General features: G+C 39.3%; 1 protein-coding gene across 1 annotated transcript in view; it reads left to right on the top strand.

Moving 5' to 3' along the window:
* Positions 1-25,472, top strand: part of THSD7A (thrombospondin type 1 domain containing 7A) — a 209,545-nt gene that overhangs the window by 61,448 nt on the left and 122,625 nt on the right. The window contains exon 6 of the mRNA XM_044678341.1: positions 1,149-1,361. Within this exon, the coding sequence (XP_044534276.1) occupies positions 1,149-1,361 (213 nt within the window). The remainder of the gene's footprint in view (positions 1-1,148; positions 1,362-25,472) is intronic.

The following is a 25,472-nucleotide window of genomic DNA, read 5'->3' as shown; positions in this document are numbered from 1 at the left end:
TTCCACTTCTCAGAATCTGTAAATTTTCCTTACCTTGTTAGTCAGTTCCTGAGCCTACAGAAAACTAAAAGTAATATTTACAAGGAGAGAACAGGGATTGTGTAGCCTTTTGGGGTGAGAATTGACAGTCAGACAACCAGGGCTGAGACAGACAAAATATTAAAGATATTCAAGAAAATGGGGGGGGGGAGATCTGTAGTCTGGTGCCATCAGAGACAAAGCAAAAATCTCTGCATGTTTCCATAGTTACTGCTGGCATCACTGTATTAGACACAATGATATGTTTGGTGCGAATCATGAAGAGAAGATTAAAGCATGTTCAATGTACTCTGACACAGGGGACTGTGTTACTTTTTAGGAAGATTTCTTTTCAAATAGTTAAATGTAAAATATCTTCGGTGCTCAATGTTGAGAAAACCTGTAATTACCCAGAAAATAATTCTGGTGTCCAATGTGATACGACTATGAGGTCTGCCCCGGCTCCAAGATCAGTGTGTCTCAGTTGTACGTTTTGTCCTGTAGGAACATCAGTTACTTCATAAGGGTATGGGAAGAGATTTCACCATAGTGTCTGAGTTGTCTCTAAGACTGAAATGCATGCTTGAGAGGCAGAAGTGCATGACAGCTACAGAGTTGGAGCTGGAGTGAAGAAACCCTGGATTCAAATCCTACCTCTAACATTTATTATAGTGGAGAATGATGGGGTCAAAATCTCTCCGAGTCAATTTTCCCCATCTGTAAGACTGAATAACATTCGCCCCACCTGAGAGAAAATGTTACCTAGTACATAGAGAGCATGTTTCAGGGCCAGGAAGAAAGACCCGTGTTCAAATAATATCTGTGTGATCCCAGGGGAGTCGCTCACCTCTCATTGCTCTGGACAACTCTAAGACTATTAATTGCCCTCTTAGTTGCCAGCCTTTTCAGTAAAGGGAGTTATCTCATGGGATGGGGGGGGGGGGGTCCTGTGCAAAGGAAGTCAGCGGTCCAATCTAGCCCTTTACTTGGACCTTCCTCGGATTTGATCAGCTCTTTGGCTCTAGGAACCAGAATCTGCACTTTCTTGTTTCCATAGATGACCACACCTGGAGCTGTCCATTGGACTAGACCATACACTGACAGAATCTTTCCTTTCCCAAATACTTCAGGCTTTAAACTGAGGAAGCGGAAGATTACTAATGAGCCTACTGGAGGTTCTGGAGGGAGTAGTAACTGTCCTCACCTACTGGAAGCCATCCCCTGTGAAGAGCCATCCTGCTACGACTGGAAGGCAGTGAAGCTTGGAGACTGCGAGCCAGACAATGGAAAGCAGTGTGGTCCTGGATCCCAAGTACAGGAGGTGGTGTGCATCAACAGTGATGGTAAGAGCAAGTTATCTAATTAGAATAGCCACTGAAAATCATGATGGTCCCTGGGCATGCTGTGGAGGACTGAGTGAGGAGCATTCAGTTTTCGGTGTCATTCAATGTCAAGGGTTTGATGTTCAGAAGGGATCATCTCATTTGAAAGCTCCATTGTGTCAAATACCAGAACTATCACCAGTGATAGAGGATATACAAAACAAGAAATCCCTAGCTCTGAGAGGTGATTGTTGGGAAGAGGATGGTGACAGTGGGTGCTTGGTAAGGAAATGGGAAGAGAGTAAAATGTGCTCATTTTGATCCTGTTTCATATTTTAAAATCAGCCTTGTGATTGTACTGGTACTAGGAACTACCTGTGAAGAAAGGCCCTTTAGCAAAGCAGGAGTTCCAAGGGACTTATTCGTTAGGATCACACAGTATGTGTCAATCAGGTCTTCTTGGCACCAAGGCGGCTTCTCTATCCCTAGTACCATGGTTTCTTTTTTAATTAATTAATTGAGTTACTTACTAATGGAATCTAATAACAAATTTCCACATAAGTTTTCCAAAATTGTGACCCAAATTGTTTCTCTCCCTCCCTTCCCTCAACACTTCTGGAGCTGGCAAGCAATTTGATCTGGGTTATACTTGTATTATCATGCAAAAATATTCCATATTGTTCATTTTTGTAAGTGAATATTCATATAAAACCAAAACTCCAAAACAAAAATCCAAATAAACTAGTGAAAATTTGTGTGCTTTCATCTGCTTTCTGACTCCAACATTTCTTTCTCTGGAGATGGATAGCATTCTTTGTAATAAGTCTCTTAGAATCGTCCTGGATCATTGTATTGCTGAGAATAGCTAAAGTGTACTGTTAACTGTATACAACATTTTCCTAGTTCTGCTTATTTCATTTTGAATCAGTTCATGTAAATCTTTCCATTTCTTTCTAAAATCATCCTGTTCAACATTCCTTATAGCACAATAATATTCCATTACCATCATATACCTCAATTTGTTCAGCCATTCCCCATTTGATGGACAACTCTTCAGTTTCCATTTCTTTGCTGCCACAAAAAGAGCAGCTATAAATATTTTTGTATAAGTCCTTTCCTCTTTTTTATCCCTATGGGATACAGACTGAATAGTGATATTACTGGATCAAAATGTATGCATTGTTTTATAGCCTTTTGGACATAGTTCCAAATTGCCCTCCAGAATGGTTGGATCAGTACACAATTACACTCAGAAAGGATATGTCCCAATTTTGCTAGATCCCCTCCAACATTTATCAATTTCCTTTACTGTCATATTGGCCAATCTGATAGGTGTGAGGTAGTACCTCAGAGTTGCTTTAATTTTCGTTCCTCTAATCAAGAGTGATTTAGAACATTTTTCATATATCGATAGCTTTGATTTCTTCACCTCAAAACATATCCATTGACCATATGTTAATTGGGAAATTACTTGTATTCTTATAAATTTGACTTAGTTCTTTAACATTTGAGAAATGAGATCTTTATCAGAGAAATTTGTTATAAGTTTTTTTTCCTTTAGTTTATTGTTTCTCTTCTAATCTTGGTTACATTGGTTTTGTTTTTATAAAATCTTTTAAATGTAATACAGTCAAAATTATTCATTTACATCTTGTAATATTCATAAACTCTTCTCCATAGGTCTAACAGGTAAACTATCCTATGTTCCCCTAATTTACTTTTGATACTATGATTTAAGTCTAAATCATATACCCATGTTGACCTTATTTTGATATAAAGTGTGAGATATTGATCCATACCTAATTTTTGCCATATTGTTTTCCAATTTTCCCAGCAGTTTTTATCAAATAATGAGTTCTTGTCCCAAAATCTGGGATCTTTGGGTTTATCAGACATTAGATTGCTTAGGTCATTTATCCTTAATCTATTCCACTGATCTACTCTTTTATTTCTTAGCCAATTCCAGATCTTTTGATGATTACTGCTTTATAGTACAGTTTAAGATCTGGTACTAGGAGGTCACCATCCTTCACATTTTTTTTTCATTAATTCCCTTGATATTCTTGATCTTTTGCTCTTCCAGATACATACACAATCTTTCTAGGTCTATAAAATTGAGATTTTTTGTAGTTTTATTGGCATGGCATTGTATACGAAAATTAATTTAAATAGGACTATCATTTTTATTATATTAGCTCAGCCTACCCATGGGCAATTAATGTTTTCCCAATTGTTTAGTTCTAAATTTATTTGTGTGAAAAGTGTTTTGTAATTGTGTTCATATAATTCCTGTGTTTCTCTTGGCAAGAGGATTGTCAAGTATTTTATATTGCCTAGAGTGATTTTAAATGGAATTTCTCTTTATAATTTTTGCTCATGGACTTTGTTTGGAAATTTATAGAAATGCTGATAATTTATGTGTGTTTATTTTATATCCCGCAACTTTGCCAAGGTTATATCAACTAGTTTTTTACTTGAGTCTCTAGAGTTTCTAATTTTACCATCATATCATCTGCAAAGAGTGATAATTTAGTTTCCTCATTGCCTACTTTAATTCTTTTTTTTCTCCTCATATTGCTAAAGCTAACATTTCTAGTACAATTTTGAATAATAGTGGTGACAATGGGCATTCTTGCTTTGCTCCTGATCTTATTGGGAAGGGTTTTAATTCACCCTTATTGCAAATGATACCTGCTGATAATATGAGTTAGATATTACTTATTATTTTAAGGAAAGGCTCTTTTATCCCTATGCTTTCTTGTGTTTTTAATAGGCACGGGTGGTGTATTTTCTGAGGCTTTTTCTGCATCTATTGAGATAATCATGTGATTGATGTTAGTTTGGTTATTGATATGGTTAATTGTGCTGATAGTTTTCTAATATTAAACCAGGCTTGTATTCCAGGTATAAATCCCACCTGGTCACAGTGAATGATCTTTGTGATGTATTTCTGTAGTCTTTTTGCTAGTGTTTTATTTAAGATTTTTGCATCATAATATTCATTAAGGAAATTAGACTATAATTTTCTTTCTCTGTTTTTGATCTTCCTGGCTTAGGCATCAGCACCATATTTGTGTCATACAAATAATTTGGTAGGACTCCTTCTTTGCTTATTTTGCCAAATTATATCACATTGGGATTAATTGTTCTTTAAATGATTCACTTGTGAATCCATCTAGCCCTGGGGATTTTTTTCTTAGAGGGTTCATTGATGGCTTGTTCAATTTCTTTTTCTCAGATAAGATTTTTTTAGTCTCCTATTTCCTCTTTTGTTAATCTGAGTAATTTATATTTTTGTAAATATTCACCCATTTCAGCTACATTGTCAGATTTATTGTCATATAATTGGGCAAAATAGCTCTTGATGATTATTTTTTAATTAAAACCTTACCTCCTGTCTTAGAATCAATAATGTATATTGGTTCCAAGGCAGAAGAACAGTAAGTGCTAGGTAATAGGAGTTAAGTGACTTGCCCAGGGTCACACAGTTAGGAAACATCTAAGGCCACATTTGAATCTAGGACTTCCTTTCTCTAAGGCCTGGATCTCAATCCACTGAGCTACCCAGATGCTCCCTGCTTTAATTTCTTCTTCACCAAGGGTGAATTCACACATTTCATTTTTGATATTGGAAATTTTATTCTCTTCTCTTTTAATAAAATTAATCAATATTCTATTTTATTTGTTTTTTTTACATAAAAACTAACTCCTAGTCCTATTTATTAGTTTAATAGTTCTTACTTTCAATTTTATTAATTTCTCCTTTGATTTTTAGGATTTCCAACTTAGACTTTAATTGGAGATTTTTAATTTGTTCTTTTTCTTTTTCTAGTTTTTTTTTAGTTATGTGTCCAGTTCATTGATCTGCTTTTTCTCTATTTTTTTGACATAAGCATTGAAATATAAGATTAAAATTAATATCTAATAACTCCAAGTATTATGTTTTCTAAGATTTATTACTAATTACTTAAAGCATAGGAAATAAAATGTCAAAGGTAAAGCTTAAGTGAAGAGAAGTTTTCCTGACCACAGTAGCGTTAAAAGAGCCAAGAGGGGGCGGGGTTGCAGAAACTTTATCTCCAAAACATAAGGGCATAACATGAGGATAAAAGTGGGATTCTGGGAAATGGAGTCCTGGGGTACAAAATTATAATTACACAATTCACCCCCTGTGATTCCAATGGGAAAACAAGTATGTAGAAATCTCCCAGATTTACATACCTAGTTTCCCCATGGAATCAGTACACCTATCCAACTTTAAAAATCTTTAACTAGAGGTACATACAATTTTGTACTTTCTAAGGGGAAATTACAATAATTTGTGGATAAAAGGGAAATAAAAGAGAAAATAGAACAAAACCAATGACTGGTAGGTACATTGACAAAAAGCCAATTAGGGGGCAGTCCACTTTGACATACAAGAGTGTATATTCAAAATAAATGCATTCAACCTGACAAAGTTAAATCACCACATCCCAAAGGCCACTCTGGATCTTTTGGTGTGGTGTGTGGCTTCTGCAGGCATCTTCATGGTGCCTTCTCCTAATAGTTCACTTTCTGGATTTAGGGAGGTAACAAGTTTCTTATCCTAAAATTACTATCAAAAGAATTTAAACTTTGCATTATAGGATTATAATACAATCCCACCTGAGGAGGGTGTTGACAAACACATGATCACCCAGGGATACATTGCTAAGTTATTAGGTATATGAATCAATTGTCAAAAGAAATTAAAAACATCAAAAAATCCAAATAAAATAGAAAAGTAACTTCTGGATGAGCTATAAAATATCAAAAGTCTTATGTGTAAAAATTTTATGTAAGGAAAAATAAACCTATAGCAGATCCTTGAATCAGGGCCCAATTAAAGTGATTTATGTCCCAGTAGCCTGTAGTAGCAATTATGTACTTATCAATCAGCAGCCAGGACTACAGAAAATTGCCACACTTATGAAAGATAGAAAAGGGACTAGATTTTAGCAGCAAATGGGAAATAGCATTCCCTGGTCTGATTTTACCTTTGTTTTCAGGGATAGGGAAACCAAAATGGCAGCCAAATTAAGGTACTTGGTAGAAGTCTGGATCTGGCATGAGGGAATCCTGCATCTGACTTTGTAAACAGCTGTTTCCTTGAACCCCAAAATAAGTTCAAGTCCCCTCTCTTGCCACAGAATCTCATCAAACCCACCAGGATTGGTTCGTTTTTTTGATCTTGTGTTCCTAGGCACTGTGCAGTTTAGCTTTGTGCTCCTTGGCACTCTGCAGTGGCTCTTTAGTGATCCCTTCTCCTGGAATCAGACACAATCATTAATCAAAGTCCTATAATATTTAACAATCAATGGCAGGTTTCCATAGTCTAAAGCTTTGGGGGTATGCATTGACATTAGGGCTAATGGACATTTTAAACGTATCCTAGTGAAAAATTTAAAAACCCATTAATACTGGTAATATTTGCTTCAAGTAGAAAAAATAAGAGAAAAAAGAAAACTCAAATACTCTATTGTACATACAAGGAAAAACAATAATAAAATTTTTAAAAAATCAAAAGTATATAGTTCACAATCAGTGAAAAATTTTCAGCCAAATAGAGGCAGAATACAAAGGTTTCTCACTCCAAAATGAGATCTATTTCCTTTTTTAACTTGACTATGATCTACAATGTGAGTGCAAATGATTTTCGCTAAGTAACAGCTTTATAAAACAGTAGTAGAGCAGCTAATGCACATTCAAAGAAGTACCAAAATCATAATAGCCCAGTTAATGACAATAGCAAGCAAACCTGCTATCATTGTGATTCACATAAGTCTATAGCCACTTCCTGTGTGACATTTAAAAAGAAACTATGAAGTTCATGGATACTTGTCACAAGTTCTACTGATCTAGCAAATCTTTCAGCCTTGGTGAAGATATTTCTTTTTTAAATTTTTTTATTTTTATTTTGAATATTTTCCCCTAGTTACATGTTTCACATTCTTTCCCTCTCCCCCTAACCCCCCTTAGCTGACACACAATAAGATATTTCTAACAAAGTCAATTACTGCCATCATTCCAAAATCTGGCAGGAGAGCCCAGAAAAAAAACAAACCTCTGTACTACTGATGAAAACCTTTTAGGTCTAAATTTTATTTCTTACAAATGTCAAGAAGAATCTAGATCATTCTGATGGAAGGTTAGAGTAAGTTGAAGAGTTACAAATATAAAAAACCATCCAGAAGTTACTAGTCTTCATGAGAAATGTTCCCTCTTAGGGGCCATTCAGGGGTACCACGCCATCTAGGAAAACCTTTCCACCTTCCAGATGAGATTATAACCCATCGTGGGGTAACCAAAACCCTTGGGAAACCTCCCTCCTCTAGCATGAGACTGTTATAGCCATAAAAAGCATATCTTTATATGTCCCATCCACTGCAATGTGGAGGAGAGGACTACAATAGTGAAAATCACTTCAGATGTCTCATCCATTACATTTTTAAAAATGAGGAGGTGGGGAATACAATAGTGCTTTTGCACTTCACTTCAACTACTAAATGGACCTTTACCTCTGGTTATAAACAACTCAAAGGCAGGCAAATGATCAGTCAGAGGTAGTGATGCTCCTAAATATCTGAAAATCACTTCAGAAGACCCCTTAAAATCAATTGAATTTTTTAGCTCATTAAATTCTCCAAAAGTTGTATACAGATTGTAACCAGATTGATGGAGTCCATCCATCATCTATATGACAATAAACAAAAGAAAAAAAGGAACAAAAAGCTATTTAGACAACATGTGTCCTCGAAGGATCTGGTGACAGAAGATATTAGATTAAATCAATATGTGAACTTAAAAAACAAAGTTAAATCTTAAAACAATCAGCAAATACAATATATGTGACAGGTTACAGGCATTGAATACAAGAGTCCTTTTCTTTAATTCCAATAGCTATATTACAAACTTCTTCACTATTTGGAGGAGAACAAAAGTAAAAGAGTTAACAATGGAGTCTGAAAAGGCTTAAAAATTCACCTCAGACTCTTTAAGGTTCCTTCCCCTCCCAAGTATCATCATCCATCTAGATTCCTTTGGTCACACTTCTGGAGTTCCCCATCCCCTCACTGGGCATAGTGTGGACAAAACCCATATTAAACTTGTTGCAGAGACTAAACAGGTCAAAATGGCAAGAGAGTGTAGGCAGAATCATCTCCCCTCTGAATATCGAAATTACTCAAGCTTTTATTCCCATTCAATTTTCTTCAGAGATCTATTACGTCTAATTTTTCTAAAATTTCGTTTACTTCCTTTACTTCATTCTTGTTTATTTTTGTTATATTAATCTAATTCTGATAGGGAAAGGTTGAAATCCCTCACTAGAATAGTTTTACTATCAATTTACTTCTGAAGCCCCTTAGTTTGTCCTTTAAAATTTTTTTAGACATTACTATTTAGTTGATATATGTTAAATACTGATATTACTTCATTGTCTATGCTATCTTTTATCAAAATGTAATTACCTTCCTCATCTCATTTAATCAGATCTATTTTTGCTTTAGATTTGTCTGAGATCTTGATTGCTACTCCAGCTTTTTTTTTGTTTCACTTGAAGCCAAATAGATTGTGCTCTTTCCCTTAACTTTACTCTGTTTATGTCTACCTGCCTCAAATGTTTTTCTTATAAGCAACATATCACAATATTCTGTTTTTTAATCTACTCTGCTATCCACTTACATTTTATGTGAGTTCATTCCTTTTACTTTCACAGTTATGATTACTAATTGTGTATGATTACCAAGTGTGTATTCCCATCCATTTTGTTTTTCCCTTTTAATTCTACACTTTCACCTTTCACTCTGTTCCTGCACATATGTGTTTTACTTTTAATCACTCCCCCCACATTTCCCTTCTGTCAAGTCTAGGAAGTGCCAGTTCAACAGAATCAGTTAGGGTTCCCAAAAGGTGGCAAGGAAAATGACAGACACAATTCAGGGTCAGGAGAGCTAGAGGTGCTGATAGCAACCAAAAGTACTTTATTGAAAGTTATATCTACTTTTATATGGGGAGAAAGCAAGCTGGGGATTTTGCACAAGTTTCCACTTAAACAGTGAAGGTAAATAATTGATAAAGTGGTACAATGTAATCTAGTTTACCTCATCAAGTCTACATAGTGATTTCTATAGATCAACATGTAACAACCTAGCTTAGATTCCCAAGGAAAAAGGCATACATCAGTGATTTTGTGGGTACATTGGGTACAGAGAGGAGGGAGAGCTTGAGGCCACATGCCTCAGGATGAAAAAGTGAGATACATGATAAACTTCAGCTGCCTTATGGTTCAATAGGGGTTCAGGCTTTACCTTCCATATCTCCATAGCTTTGCTTCAATGGAGTCTCAGGCTTTTTGTCTCCCATCAGGTTGTTCCCACACCCCTCCCTTATATTATCACCTTTCTTATTCCCCTTCTACTTCTCTATAGGGTAAAATGAGATTCTATGAGCCCAATGAATCTGGCTGTTATTTCTTCTCTGAGCCAATTCCAATAAGAGTAAGGTTTAAGTATTGCCTATCACCACCCTCATCCTCTCCTCCACTGATATTTCTTTTGTTCCTGTACCTCTTTATGTGATATATTTACCAGATTTTACCTCTCTTCCCATTTATCTCAGTGCAATCCTCTTTCTTACTCCTTGATTTCTTTGTATAACATCTTAAACAGCTTACTACCAAACTCTTTGTCTAGGTATACTTCTTCTAAGCACTATTATAATAACAAAAATTTTAAAGTTTTAAATATCTTTCTATGTAAAGTCACTTAAATTTTCTCTTTCTTATTTACCTTTTTATGCTTCTCTTTGATATAGTATTTGGACATCATATTTTCTGTTTAGGACTGATCTTTTCATCAAGAATGCTTGGAAATATTCTTTTTTTTAATTAAATGACCTTTTCCCCCTAACAGTTAGCTTTGATGTGTAGGTGATTCTTTGTTTTAAACTCAGTTCCCTTGACTTCCAGAATTAATATTTCAAGTCTTCTGATCCTTCAGTGTAGAAGCTGCCAGATCCTGTGTAATACTGTACACAGCTCCATAATATTTAAATTGTTTCTTTCTACCTGTTTGTTTTCCTTGTTTTGGGAGCTCTTGAAAATTTGGCTATAATATTGCTGAGAGTTAATATTTGGGGATTTAATTTAGGAAGTGATCTGTGGATTCTTTCAATTTTTATTTTACCCTCTTATTGAAATATATCAGATCAGTTTTCTTTGATAATTTCTTTTAATGTGATGCCTAGGTTTTTTTTAATCATGACTTTCAAGTAGCCCAATAATTCTTAAATTGTCCCTCCTAGATATGTTTTCCAGGTTAGTGGATTTTTTTATGAAATGTTTCATATTTTCTTCCTTTTCATTCTTCTGATTTTGTTTTACTGTTTTTTGATATTCTATGAGGTCATTAGCTTCATTTACCCAATTCTAATTTTTAAAGAATGATTTTCTTCCATAACCACTTGATATTCCTTTTCCATTCAGTCAGTTCTGCTTTTCATGTAACTCTTTTCTTCATTGGATTTTTGTGTCTCTTTTACACTTGAGCAATTCTATTTTTTAAGTTATTGTCTTTTGCATTACTTTATTTTTTCCAATTTTTTCCACCTCTCTTATTTGATTTTTTAATCCTTTTTTGAGCTCTTCCAGTACCTGAGACCAGTTCCCATTTTTTTTTTTGCTTGTGGCTGCTCTGATCTCATTGTCACCTACTGAGTCTGTTCTTTGCTCTTCTTTGTCACCAAAGACATTTTCTATGGTTAGGTATTTCTTTTGCTGTTTGTTCATTTACTTGCCTTTTTTAAATTTTTACTTATATCTAGAAGGCTGGCTCCATTCTCAGGGGAGAGGAGGCACTCTCTTAAACTTTAGTTATTCCATGCTGCTACCCACAACTCTAGTTCTGGGTCTCTGCAGATTTCAGTTCTTCCAAGGTGGCACAATAGCCTGTGGGCTGGGTGATCTGAGAGCTGCTGATTTAGTCTCCTCCAGGAACCACTGGTAGCTTGCAGGAACCAGAGTGCTATGAGCTATTTTGCCCTGGAGCTAGGACCTTTACCACAGGCTTGGATGGGCCAACTGCTGTGGACTTCAGGGCCTCACTGCAGGCTTATGCCTGGGCTTGAGAGTTCAAGGAGTTGGCATGGGGTGTTCTGCCGCTGACCTAGGCAGGGTTCCAGGGTCTTGAAATGGCCTGTGCCAAGACTTGGAATATGACATAGTAGGGTGTGCAGCCTGCCCTCTTCTGTACACAATTTTATTTCCACTTTCCTCTTCTTCCACAAAAACATACCCTCTCTGCCTACTTACCAAGATGCCCACCAGAGGAGAGCCACTTTACTCAGTCCCTTTGTTGACTCTGTGACTCCAGTTGTTTTGAGGCACTATTTCATGATTGGCTTAAGAGGATTCTCAGAGTAGTTCTGGCTTTCCATGTCAGCATTGGCAAATCTTTTCTGAGTTTGAATGCCCAAGCTCTCTGTGAGCCCTAGCATTACCCAAGAGAGCTGAGGGAGGATGTGCTTGCTTTGAATGACTGGACAGAGGGGAAGGCATGCATGCAAAAAATGTCATCAGGCACTGGGAAGGGGAGAAATGGAGCAGCTCTTCAAGTGCCAGCTCTCTACGTGTGCCACGTCTTTACCAAAGCTGTACTAAGTTTTCATCTTGGCTCCACCTCCCCTAGCACTATGCTTTCTCTCCAGGTTCATTCTATAAATTGTTCTGTCTCCTCCTTTCTGATACAGCTATGTAACAATGCCAGTTTAGATGCCAATTCCCCAATAATTTGCCTCAATATGCTGCTGAGGCATCCAGCATCTAAAAATGATCTCAACACAAACCTTAGTCTGAACAGGGATTGGGGTAGGGGTGGGATATTTTCTTGATGGATCCTGGAAATTGGTGATTGTTACTTGGAGGGAGCAATTTTTATAGCAGGGCTCTTGTAAGATTAGGAATGAGCTCATTCCCTTATTCTTGATTTGTCTTTGATGGTTCCACATTTGGCACAATGGCTGGCCCATAGTAGGCAGTGAATGATTGGTTGATTGATACATTAACTGTTTTTACCCCTCCTCCTTGATGTATAGCTCTTTTATTTCTTCTACCAGGATCTGAACTGCCTTAGGAAGCCCTCCATAGCTTTTATGGTCTCCCAGGTTCTCTTAGAACTTGAAATCTCTCCTCTAGGGCTCTAAACTATATTTGGAAGGTAATTCCAGCCCTTAAATCATAGGAGAGAACTTTGGATGTGGCTTAGTTAGGCTCCAATGGTGTGTCATCTAGATATCCAGAAATACCATAGGTGGGATGATTCATAACAATAACATAGTAATTATAATAAATTATATTCTACTTTGTGATTTGTAAAGCATTATATACATTTGTTGATTCATTTCATTCTCACAGTGACTCTGTGTGATGGGTGCTCTTATTATCCCTGTTTTATGGGTGAGGAATCTGAGGTACAAAGAGGTTAAGTGACTTACCCAAGGTCAGGCAGCTAGGCAGTATCTAAAGCAGGATTCAAACTCAAGCCTTCCTGACTCCTGGTCCAGTACTTTCTCCTCTGCAAGAGAACTACATGGGGGTTGATATTAGTTTTGGCTTTGAGATAATCTAGTTCTGAGCGGCCAGTGAGTGAGTTACTTCCCATCTCTAGGTCTCATCTTTCTTTCTCCATGTTTCAAAGGAGGAAGTTGGACTCGGCTGCCTCTGCAATCCTTTCCTGCTTTTGAATGCTTAGGTCTCATGGATGCTAGAGCAGCATGGTCAGACGACTGGGCCCTGGGGGCTGGGACATGATGATGAGGTCTGTTTGGAGGCAAAGCAGAAACATTCAGGGCTCCCTCAGGGATGCTGGAACATCTGCTAACTGTCATCATTGCTCCCTTCCTATTTGCTTTCAGTGAACACAATTGTTTCCTCCTGTGGCTCACAGGAAGGGTTCTGAGTAGAAAACTGTCCTCTGGGGTAGGAAAGAAAGTGTTGTTATGGGGAAATTTTTACCTTTAGGCATCACAATTCTTCAGTCTCTTGTGCTGGGCCCAAGCTACACATGGTAAGCCTTAAATGAAATGAAAGCCAGCCCATGTTTCAATGTTGTAGGAAGAGAAGGAAATGGCAGATGCTGTGATTGTGTAATGGATATTAGCTTTTCCACCCTCACTGGAGAGCATAATCAAGGCCTCTGATGCACGGATCCCAGGACCTGAGCCTGGCATGGAAAGCTGTCAAGCTCAGGAGCCAGAAAGAGATCTGCATCTTACCCATCATGCCCCATGTTCTCAAGAGCTCCCTGGTGCTGAATCATGCCCAGCCAGCCTTTCTCTCAGTGAGGTTCGACCACAATATAGCATCTACTTCCCCATAGTGAGAAAAAGGCAACATGGTTCACTTTCAATTTCCTTAGAAAATCAAGTCCCACAGTGGAAAAGATAATGAGTTGGTATCAGAGCACAGAGTTCAAATCTCAGCTTTTCTCATTCCTGTCTTCATCCATCACAGGTGAGTCCCCTCCCTTCCCTGGGCCTCAGTTTCCTCCTCTGTAAAATGAGAGAGAGTCTTTAGGATCCTGTCCAGCTTTGTATCCATTAATTAAATTATAAAAAGGAAGAGGAATCTCTTTGTTTGGTTTCATTTTCTAGACCTGTTTGTGCAGAAGATTGCTAGGAGAAGAGACAGTCAAGGCTTTGTTCCTAAATGCACTTCTCTACTAAGCCCCCCTTTTATTTCTAAAAACAAGCCTCCTCTGGTAGGGTGGAAAGGGATTGAAATTGAGAATTGGGGAACCTGCCCTCTAATCTTGGCTCTACTTGCTACCTGTGTGACATGGGCCAAATTACCTGACCTCTTTAGGCCTCAGTTTCTACAACTGTCAAATGAGGAGGTGGACTGAATGGCCTCAAAGGTCTCTTAGAGCTCTAAAACCCATGACCTTGTGGCCAGGAGCACTGAAGAGTTTTTAAGGAGATGGCCCAAGTGGAACCATAACTAATAAGTTCTACACCAGACTCCCACCCATCGCCCTAATGTTGGGGACATATAACATTTGGGATATGTGCATATTTTCCATAATTGTTCTACATACTCAGCTTTGTACATCTAGGGCACCTTCGGCGTGGCTTCATTTCAGACTTCAAGGAGTTGCGATTTTATCCATTTAAGGGTATTCCAACAGCAGATAGCAAGCCCTCCATGCCTCGAGACGAATCTCTTCAAGTTGGTCAGCCAGTCAAGGCTGGTCTTTACTTGTCAAATAGACAATAATGGAGAGCCTACATGGTTGGCATCTTGGTTGTAGAAAGTTGAAACTTATGAGAACTCTAAAGTAATTTACTAGCTCTTGACATGCAGAATCCCACTTCTTGTCCTCAGTCATAACTCAGGATATGGTGGACTTTTCTGTTAGATCTGCAGGAACCACAAGAATTGTTGTCGCCCTTCTCTCTCTCTGTCTGTCTCCATACATCTGTCTGTTTCTCTCTATATATCTGGATTGCTTTCTCTGTCTCTGTCTCTGTCTGTCTCTCTCTCTCTCTCTCTCTCTCTCTCTCTCTCTCTCTCTCTCTCTCTCACACACACACACACACACACACACACACACACACACACACACACACACACACACACACACTTTGTGTACGCTTCACTCCAATATTTGGATCAATTCATGGAAGATTCATTTGGAGAAAAGGAAAATGTTTGTGACTTAAAAGAAATCTGGGAATCTTCTCAGACGGAACCCTTAGCCCCACTGTAAATGGGCTAACAGGGCAAACAGTTCAGGAGCCAAGTGTAAGACCATAAATACCTTTCCTCCTCCAGGCTGAGTGAGAGGGGTTGGGTGGGGGGAATGGGGAAGGGGTCACCTAATAAGAGATTAGCAGCTGCACCAAATGTTGCTCTGTAATTAAATCAGGCAGAGGGAATTGGAGTTGATTACTTCTGCAGACTCTTCTCAATACAAATGCCTGAGCTGGGGCTATAGATTTTGTTTTGTAATTGAGTTGAGACTCAACTGTGGAACTAAGGAATTAGGGCATCTGCCTGCTTTTGGTTTATGGAGTAAACAGGATGGCAAGCTGTTCACCTCCACCAAATCCTTACATCTTCCAAACCTGGGTGCTAATTAATCCAATAAAACTCGGGAAATATTCTAACCAAATGCCTTTGTTTCATTTTCCCAAAATGATTGTCCAGAATTTTAGTATTAATACTCTCAGAGATGATGAGATCAAAGATTGAGAGTATGAATTGAGGAATTATTCAGACCCACAGACAGTGAGACCAGTCCAAGATCACCCATACTGTTAACACCTTGGGTTTTTGTCCCCTTTTTAATTCTCACATGAGAGTCAGGCAAGCTGAGTATATGGGGTTTTAGTCCTGTGATTGCTGAAGACTATGATTCTTTAGCTGTCCTAGCAAAAGGGGGGAATTCTCCAGAATCTTGAGGCCAGAATAGAGGACAAGTGTCACATGACTCCCTCCAATGATACAAGTCTTAGACATTTGTAGGAAAATTCATCTTAGTTTAGATTTCATCTGCAGGACAAGAAACTTGACCTCCCAGAAAAAGAAAGTCAAGATGGCATTGTCCTTTTGTGACTTTCTGTGACCAATCCCAGAATGCTCAGAAGAAAACAGAGCAGAGCTGACAGTCCTCCAAAGCCTAAATCAGTTTTCTCAGAGTTGATCAGTCTGCATGATACCTCCATGTTTTGTGGTAGAGGCGAAAATATGGTATGAAGAACTAGCTAACTGCTCTTACATCTAGAGACAAGGTCCCCATAGAACATCCAATACAGAAGATATAGTCATAGAACAACCACATATAGTCATTTTATGAAACATCGTGTCACCTGGAATATGATCTACTTAGAGCAAAAGGCAGTCAGTGATCTCAAACCTAATTCAACTAAATTCATCCTAGAAATGTATGCCTATTTGACCATCCCTTACCAAGCACCGACAGATGCTTTCTTGGCCATCAACTATTCACCCAGTCCTTTGTCTCTGTCCTGGATACATCTAGGTCCCTCACAGGGCAAAAAAAATGTTTTTTAATACAATTAAACATGCCTTAGCCCCAGAGCCAGCAATCAAGCCAGACAGGCAGAGAGAGGCAGTAGGCTCTCTCCACACTCACTTATCTCTATCTTGTCCTTGTGATACCTCTTTCTCACTAAAGTCTCCTCCTTTCTCCCAGACTTCCCATACACAAGGAAGGGGAAAGGGAAGGAACAGAAGGGGAATGAGGATAAAAAGGAAGGGAAGGGTCTCTGTGCCAGAGAGGGACAGGTCCTATGCTATCACTGAGTATGCTGTTGTCCCAAATCAGTAGGGGATAAGTGGAAATAAGCAGGACCAGTCAGAGGTAACATGGAGGTTATCAAAAGTTTTCCAAACATGCTGATTAGTTAAGAAGAGAGAGAGAAAGAGGAGCTTATAAGGAAAGAAAGGAAATTTCTCTTCATATAAGTCTTTCTCAACCTTGAAATCACGGACCATTTTGTTCTTGCTTTTGTCTCCCCAGCATCTCAGATGATGCCTGGCTAATTGAAAACATAACTGTTGACTTTACACTAATCACAGTCATTCATTGTGAGACAGCTCAGTGGCACAGTAGACTGAGTGATAGAGTAAGAAAGAATTGACTTCAAATTGTGCCTCAGTCATTTACAAGCTGTGTGATCCTGGACAAGTCTCCATAAGGATAAAATGGACCAATGAAAAGCAGGGCAATATGGCTGCAGAAGTGGTGGAATGGGCAGATTCAAAGACTTTACATTATTTGTTTCATGTCAACTTGGAAGAAGATGACAAAAGGAGTGCTCCTGAGATCTGTGCTTGGCCCCAGGCTATTTGGCATTTTTTCTTTGACTCAGAAAAAGGCAGAAATGGCATACTCATGATCATCTTGTTTACAAAATGAAAACGGTAAGCTAATAAACACAATAACAGGGATGGGAATGAGAAAGATCTTGATGACTTGCAATAGGTACAAAGCAAATCCCAGACTTGGGCTTTAGAAAGTGTAATGTGAGAAAGATGTAGCTAGGGAATTGTTCTAAAAGTTATAGAGAATCACAAGCTCAATATGAAAGAGTAGTAGGATATGACAGCCAAGAAAGAAGTATTTAGAAGCAACAGAGTGTTCAAGCCTAGAAAGGGACAGATCTGTATCGTATCATAGGTCCTTCTGCCTCTAAGTCAAGCCTATGACATCTGGAGGACTTCCACTCCAGATGTGATATTTTAGAAGGACGTTGTTAATTTGGAAAAGATTCAGAGGCAGCCAGTTGAGTTAGTTTGGGGGAAACTCCAAGTCAGTTCCATATAAAGAATTGTAAAAGAAAGTAGAGATGTTTCTCTTGCAGAAGAAAAGATTTAGTGTGGGAGAAAGGATATCATGGGTACCTTTAAGATTTGAGGTACTTAGTATATGGAAGAGAGATTCGATTTTTTTTTCTGTTTGACCTCAAAGGACAGGACACAAAGCAATGGATAAAATGGCAGTGTGAAAAGTGAAAACTTGCTAACAGTGAGAATGCAATTCCAAAGCTGAATGGGCTGCCTCTGAAGCTAATTTTCCTTCACTGGATGTCTTCAAACCAACATGGACTGTTACGGAGTACTGATTTTGCAGCTGTTCAGCCATGAGTTGGCCACGATGAATGCCAAGTTCCTATCCAGCTCAGAGATCCTGCAGTTCTCTAATGTGCTTGTATGTGATCCTATGACATACTTGTGTGATGACTGCATTCTAGTCAGATTCTGTTTCATTTGGGAGGCACCAGGTTATAGGAAGCATGACTTCCATAGAGCATGATCCCAGAGGTCTAATCCCTAACCCAAATGCAACAGCAAACAGACTAGATCTGGTCCAACCTAAGTCAGAATTGGGTGGAGATACTGCCTGGTGGCAGTGGAAAATGAGAGTCCTGCATACCTGTCTCCCAGCTCCTCTTTCTCCTTCCATTCCACTGCCTCCTTCATTGAGTCCAATATGATCTGCCAGCAGTTGGCCCTTAGTTAAGGATAACCCTTTGCACTGATGGTCACTTGGCTACTCATTTAGTATGTAGTGGTCTTCTCCTGTCTCCCAGCATGCTTAGGCAATTGATTCCAGAGGTCACAGGGCCTGACCATATCAGCCTCCCTCCCAAAATTCTGATAGCACTTGCTGCTTTGACAAGATCAGTACTTACTGTGCCTTAGAATGGGAGTTTGGCAAAAATTGTCAAGGCCTTAGAATCAGCTACTGCTCTTTGGTAGCAGGATTGGTCTTGGTTTCCATGGCTTTTGAGGGCAACCTTTATTGAAGCCAGAGAACCCCATTACCCTCCTCTCCCAAAGAGCAGCAGGGACTGAGTACCCCACTCCCAAAAGAAAACTACCAGTCAGGCTTCATTTTGATTAGAAGGAAACTAGAACTAAAGATGACTTGGTTTTTATGAAGGGCAGGGAAGGCAAGGCGGAATTAGGGGAGCAAAAAGGTCTGAATTCAGATCAATTGCTCAGAACACCCAAGCAAAAGCAGACTAAGGATTGTAATTGCCAAATGCATGGCTGCTCTCCAGAAGTGGAAACAACTTCAGAACAAAGATTAACCCGCCATTACATGGGAAATGCTGATGCTTTAAGCTCAGAGAGAAGGGCTATAACTAGATTGTTTTCTCCATAATGTGACCTATAAATCAACAGAGAATTTCTTCTTCCTGTAAGCTGGTGTGTCATTAAATGTGTTTGGAATGTAATTATCTGGGGGATTATATTTAACTCAAAGGGCTCTCTTTTTACCATCGTGCTCAAGTACCAGTGTTTGAAGGAGGGTTTCATATAATTAGATTGCGAATTTTTATTCAATCTGCTGTAAAGACAGAAGTCATTAAAGCCTCCCAGACAGTCCAGGACAAGAGAATCTCTTTCAATATCACAGAGGATTATGGTTGTCTCTCTTTCCACAGTGGTTTATGGGAATCTCCATTTTTATTTAGATTGAAGAAATGCGGCAAAACATTTTGATGTCTTTACAATATAAAAATGACCAGAATGTAGATACCAATTTGGCCATTGCCTTAGAAAACTTTAAAAAGTTATGGAAGAAGAGCTGATCAACTCTTAAATCCCAAGGTTTAGGCACAGAGCAACAGATGAGTAAGCAGGGACTGTCTGGGAAGCAGGATCTGCCGCATGAATTCACAGCAAAAGGCTCATGCCGTCCTACAAAGCATAGCTGTGGAAAGAATCAAAAGGTCATTAGTAAATGGCTCCCTGTGCTCTAGACTGTCCTTTCAGATGAAGCTACCAAGGATGTTGTATGGTAGTAAAAAGTCCTCTCCAATCTTAGATGCTTGTTGAGTAAGAGTCACAATTCACCCTTTGCCATGTTGAGTCCTTGGACACCTTAGTCATGTCCAGTTGGCCAATCCTCAGAGCTGGAGCACCTTCCTCCCACCTTCAGACACAAGTGAAGACAAAACCTTTTGTAAATGAGGAGATTGCAGTTTTGTTTGGTCCAAGTGAGTTGCTTTCAATCAGAGACTGAGGCTCCAACATTGCCACTTGTTCAGTGGCTCTTCTTCTTCAGCCTGCAGCTCTAGTTGGCTAGACAGAGTGATCAGAGGTGGGAAGCAAAACTTTTCTTTGCTTATTTAAAAAACAGTGTAGGAGAGAGGCAAGAGAACTTGTTTCTTTTGTTGCTTGATTTGAATTCATATTTATTTATCTGAGATTTCTCGAGAAAACCCAAAGGACTAGAATGATTTCCCAAGTTTCCGGAACCACTCACTGCTAACTGATCCGTAGATTAGAACAGTGTGATTCTTTTCTGGCAGGGAGACAAAGGTCACAACAAGAGAGTCATGGGTGTTTATTTACATTGAAATACCATGTCATAATAATATCTTTTGTTTTAACTTCCCAGAACTTTCTAAATATAGCCTCTCCCTAGCCCTAGAGCATTGCATTCTCTGTTGTAGCAAAGAAAGGGTTAATCGAAACCAGTGGTTCTCAAACTTTTTTGGCCTACCACCCCCTTTCCAGGAAAAATATTACTTAGCACCCCTGGCAATTAATTTTTTTTTATTTTAATAGCAATTAGTAGGAAAGATATATGTATTAATGTTTCTACCTTTTTCATAAAATATTAAAGAAAAGTATAAATTAGAAACATTGAACTTTGAAATTATGAAACTATTTATTGAACTCAGAATAGAATATAATACAAAAAAAGTTAAAACTTTCAAAATCATCTTAATGAGAAGGATGAACCTGGTGTGCTGCTACCAATTTAGTAATCCTTGGCTCTATTTTCGTCAGCAGCAATCTTAAATCACCATGGTTGACTATTTGCAATTGGTTTCTTTTTTTGTTAATAAATTGGTTACTGCACTGAATCCATGTTCCAAAATGCACCTGTGGCCATCACTGCTCCCCTGGATCACTGCAGCACCCACCAGGGGGCAGTGGCGCCCACTTTGGGAATCACTGATCTAAACAACCAATAAAATGGCAACACCTGAAAATATATGCATCATTCTACACCCATAACCCCCACCTCTCTGCCAAGAAATGAGAAGTATTAAAATGAAACATCTCAGTTCCTCAGCGTTTGCCTTCCTATTAATAGTACGTCCTTCTTAGTGATGTTCCTGGAGTCATTCTCTAGGTCTATTCCTTTAGTGGTGCTCACTGCACCCTGAATCTGTTCAGACAAGTTTCATTAGGCTTCTCCAAATTCCCCAAGAACTCTCTTCATAGTTACTTAGAGCATACTAACAACCCATGGCACCCATATGCCATCATTTGTTAGCCATTCTGCCAGGTACTGAACATGGTCTTTGTTTCTAGTGCTGCTATTAATACTTTATTTCTGCTTTTAAGAACAGTAGCGAAAAATGAAAGGGGGTGAACATGTAAGCCCAGTAGAGAGATCACTGGGTCCATAGACAGAGATAGTTTAATTCATTTTCTCCTGAAATCTAAAATTGTTTTTCCAGGACAGTTGAATCATCTTACAGGTCCATCAACAATGTACTAGTATGTCTGTCTTATTATAGGCCCTGCAATATTGCACATTTTCATTTTCTATGATCTTTGCCAATTTTCCAGATGGAAGGTGATGTTTCAGAATTATTTTAGGTTGCATTTTTAATTAGTCAGGTGAACATCTTTTCATGTGATCAATGAGAATTTATGATTTTCCTTTTTAAAAAACTACATTCAAGTTTTCTGAATTTTGCTTTATCAAGTTCAGCAGTAGACAAACTCTAGCCTACGGAGGGCCAAATCTAACCTGTGAGTAAAGATTTTTTACATTTTCAAATGAAGTTTTATTGGATGTATTATACATGTCCTAGCTCTTGGGCCATGCCAAACTAGAAGAGAGGGAAGATGGGGATCTGAGACAATAGTCTGCCAAGCTTTGAGTCAACCTTGACTTTCCTATTTTCATTAGTATAGAATCATTCTGATGATTGCATTTTTGTAATAAATATACTTTGACATCCAGTAGTGCTACTCCTTTCATTCATATGGCCCCTCTTATTTCCCATGAGATTCTAGGTCTTGTATTCTGCCAAATGAATTTTGTTATTATTTTGTCTAGTTCTATATAAAGGATCCCCTTGGTAATTTGATTGGAATAGCTCTGTTTCTTTACAAAAAGATAAGCCAAAAATAAGTAGTATCAAGCCAGTTCAAGCCAGAAATTGTATTTGAATTGAAAGTCTGGCATAAAATCAAGGTAGAATATGATTCACATCCTTATATATGACATAATCTGATCCCAAGAGACCTAGAGTCCTCACCATGGCATCTCATATACAACGGGGACCTGCCAGGGTCCCTCCCATGAAAACTTGACTTGTATCCAGAGAAGATCTAAAAGGAGGTGTCTGCAAATCTGGACTTTGCCCTCTCACAGTCTACTCAGGCTTGGAGACTTTGCTTACCTGGCCTTTCCAAGGAACTTCCATGGTTCCACCTAACTCTATCCACTTTCTTCGTTTTGGGTGTCCCTTAACCCAACCATCTGTAGTTTTGCCTGTTTTTTCCTTTGGTACAAGGGGGAGGTTGATACAGGGACAGAGTAGGGAGGGGGTGGCTTGGGCTTTATGGGAAAACAAAAGGTATCAAGTCATTTTATTTAAAAGGAAGTGAAGGAAATACCCCACAGCAATCTTGGTGTGGGGTACTACAAAAGGAATTACAGTGGCCTAATCTTCAGCTAAATTTACAGTCCTATTCACCATGGAAGATGTTTTCAGAAGCCCTAGAAAACACCCCAGCCACCTCTGCACTCTCTAGAAGTCGCTGGTAGGATTTGGAGGTGGGGGGGGTAGGAACAAATAAGCATCTTTAAGCACCAGCTATATACCAGGCCCCATGCCAAGCACTTCACAAAGATCTCATTTGATATTCATAATGGAATTTAGAATGGATGCTCTTTCAAATGCAGAACAAAATCAAAGAAATGGGCCTTCCCCACACATACTACAGCCAACCACCCCAGCCTGCTCCAACTTCCCTTTAAAAAAAAGCAGGCAAAGAAAGTTTCTCTGGGGGTGGAAGGGATCTTCCTACCAGCTAGCTCTGGCCACCCACCTAACAAACAGAACAGGGGGCCGTGTTAAGCTTGTCCCCTTTTATAGGCTTAGAAAAGAGCCCTCCTAAAGCCCTAGTGATGTCAGGCTTCACTTGTTTGGTCATCAGTCGCTGATCCAAGGCAGCTCCAGTCCATGAAGCACTGAAAGCAAGCCAAGAGGGAAAGGGGAGAAGAGGACCTTTAAGGGCACAGACTGGAGAGATGGAATGTCGTGTGCAAGCAACAGTGAGGCTAACGTGGCTGCTACATCCCACAGCACATAGAGGACAAGAGAGTGTAAAAAGACTGGAAAGGGGGAAAGGGGCCGGGTTGTCAAGAGATTTCACAGCCACACACGGGACTTTATATCTGAACCTTAAAATAACCCAAAGCCACTGGAGTTTGGGGGTGTTTCAAGAGGCAGGAGAGAGGGGCATGATCAGAGCCGAGCTTCCACATCGGCAGATGAGGGGAGGATAGACTGGAACCAAGAGAGACTTGAGGCTCCCAACAATTATTGCAATGGCCCAGGGTGAGGTGATGAGGGACTACATCAGGGTGGGGCTATGCCAACAATTTGCTGTCAATATGCAGGAATGGGGGAGTGAGAAAAGCTTGATGCTCCAGCCATACATGCACAAGTTTCCCCAAAGGGCACAATCAGAATCCATTCATCTGATCACCTTCCTAGAAAAGGAGACTCCTCACCAGTAGACCATATGGATACACTTAAGGGACAATTTGCAGAGACTCGGGATGCCCATAACTGTAGGGACTATATCTATCTATCTATGATTCTATCCTTCTCTTTTCCTATGAGGTGTCTCTGCAATTGAAAAATTCTGAGAGCAGATTTAAGCAAATCCCAGCCATGGCTCCATGGTGACTTCCTACTTATAAATGCTTGCAATAGGCAAAAACACTGGGCACCTTTACATAACATCAGCTCCACCTGATCCCTATCCTTCCGCCAGATGGTCTTCCAGGCTATGCCAACATTGTACGTGTACCAGAGACAGCCTGACATTCTTGGATAAAGAAAGCCCAAGGTGTGTCCAGCAAGGTGCCCAGGTAGCCCCACCTGAAAGCAGCCAAAATGACTACATCCTCTTGTGCTGAGGACACACCTCCATGAGAAGGTCCCACGCAAAATAGAGGACTCGAGATGGAAGATCTGGTCTCACAGTCATGGTGTAGAAGTGCATGGTGGTGGCCAAGGTCGGAGTTACAAGAGGTAACTCTCCCCAGAAGCAGTCTTATCCCTGGACTACACTTTGTGGAAAAACTCTGGGCCCATATAATGCCCCCAGAGCCCTCTTTCCATGACCAGGAGAAGAAAGCTTTCCAAACTTTATATTAACAAAGAGAAAATATAATATGTCAGTCTTCCTTTCAGATGTCTCCAGCTGGTGTTTTTGGCATCCACATAGAACAGCTGGCTTCTCAATTCCCACACAAGAGAACCAATAACCATAACTGCTGGTTTCTTCGAGAGAGAGGCTCAGACATCACTTCCAAGGGAGCTTTGGGCCTCTTGGAGCTGTTTGGTGAAAGCCATGAAAAGAAATGAAGGGTCAGGAATGAGGCAGCGACCTCTGGTCTAGTGGTCCAATTCAAATTCAAATCTTCCTGACTCCAGGTCTAACATTGTACCACCAATTGCCCCTAATGTGTATGTGTATTTGTGTTTACATACATATGCAGCTATAGTGTGTATGTCCACACATGCATATGTATGAATATATAATGGGATATGGTCTGCATATATGATAATATTTCATAAATATCACTCAGTTAGAAAGTTCATATGTGATGTGACATGGACACATTGTTAGAGCTAGAAAGGATCTCAGAGCCAGGTTGTTCAGTCTCCCCAATGAACAGATAAAGAAATGGAGGTCCGGAAGGTTAGGTGATGTTCCCAAGGTCACCCAGCTACATGGCAGAGCCATCATTCAAACCTGCATCTTCTGACCCAAATCTGCTCTCTTTTACTAGTCCAGGTCAAATTTGACAGTTCATTACCAACTAAGTATGAAGAACTTGCTATTATTTGTTGGAAAAGGGACTCTGTGGGGATGACTGGGAGGTGACTTCCAAGGGTAAGTCATCTCTTTGATTAATCATCCCTTGACGTTGCAGTCAAAGACAAAATGCTGGGCTGATTGGATTGCTTTTCTGATCATTCCATCTCTTATCCTAAACCTCTTTTTAGTTCCATTTTCCAAATAAATATGAAGCCCAAGGGGCACATATTGCCAAGCAGATCAAGAGACAGACAACCAGCCTTCAAGGAATGATTCCATCCTCTCTGAATTCACGGCACTTGGTTGGTTCATTATTTGTGAATATACAAAACAGTACTTAGTTGTACATGATGTGTGACAATTGCCTGGTGCTCTTAGCAGAGTATACTGGAAAGGGTTCTGGCTTTGTAGTCAAGAGACCTGGATTCAGTGTCCTGTTCTGCCACTTAATAGCTGTCTGAGCTTTGGGGTGGAGGGGTGGATTTTAACTC

The sequence above is a fragment of the Gracilinanus agilis genome, chromosome 5 (assembly GCF_016433145.1).
Source record: "Gracilinanus agilis isolate LMUSP501 chromosome 5, AgileGrace, whole genome shotgun sequence".
In the NCBI taxonomy this organism is placed as follows: Eukaryota; Metazoa; Chordata; class Mammalia; order Didelphimorphia; family Didelphidae; genus Gracilinanus; species Gracilinanus agilis.
This window is presented reverse-complemented; position numbering and strand designations above follow the sequence as displayed.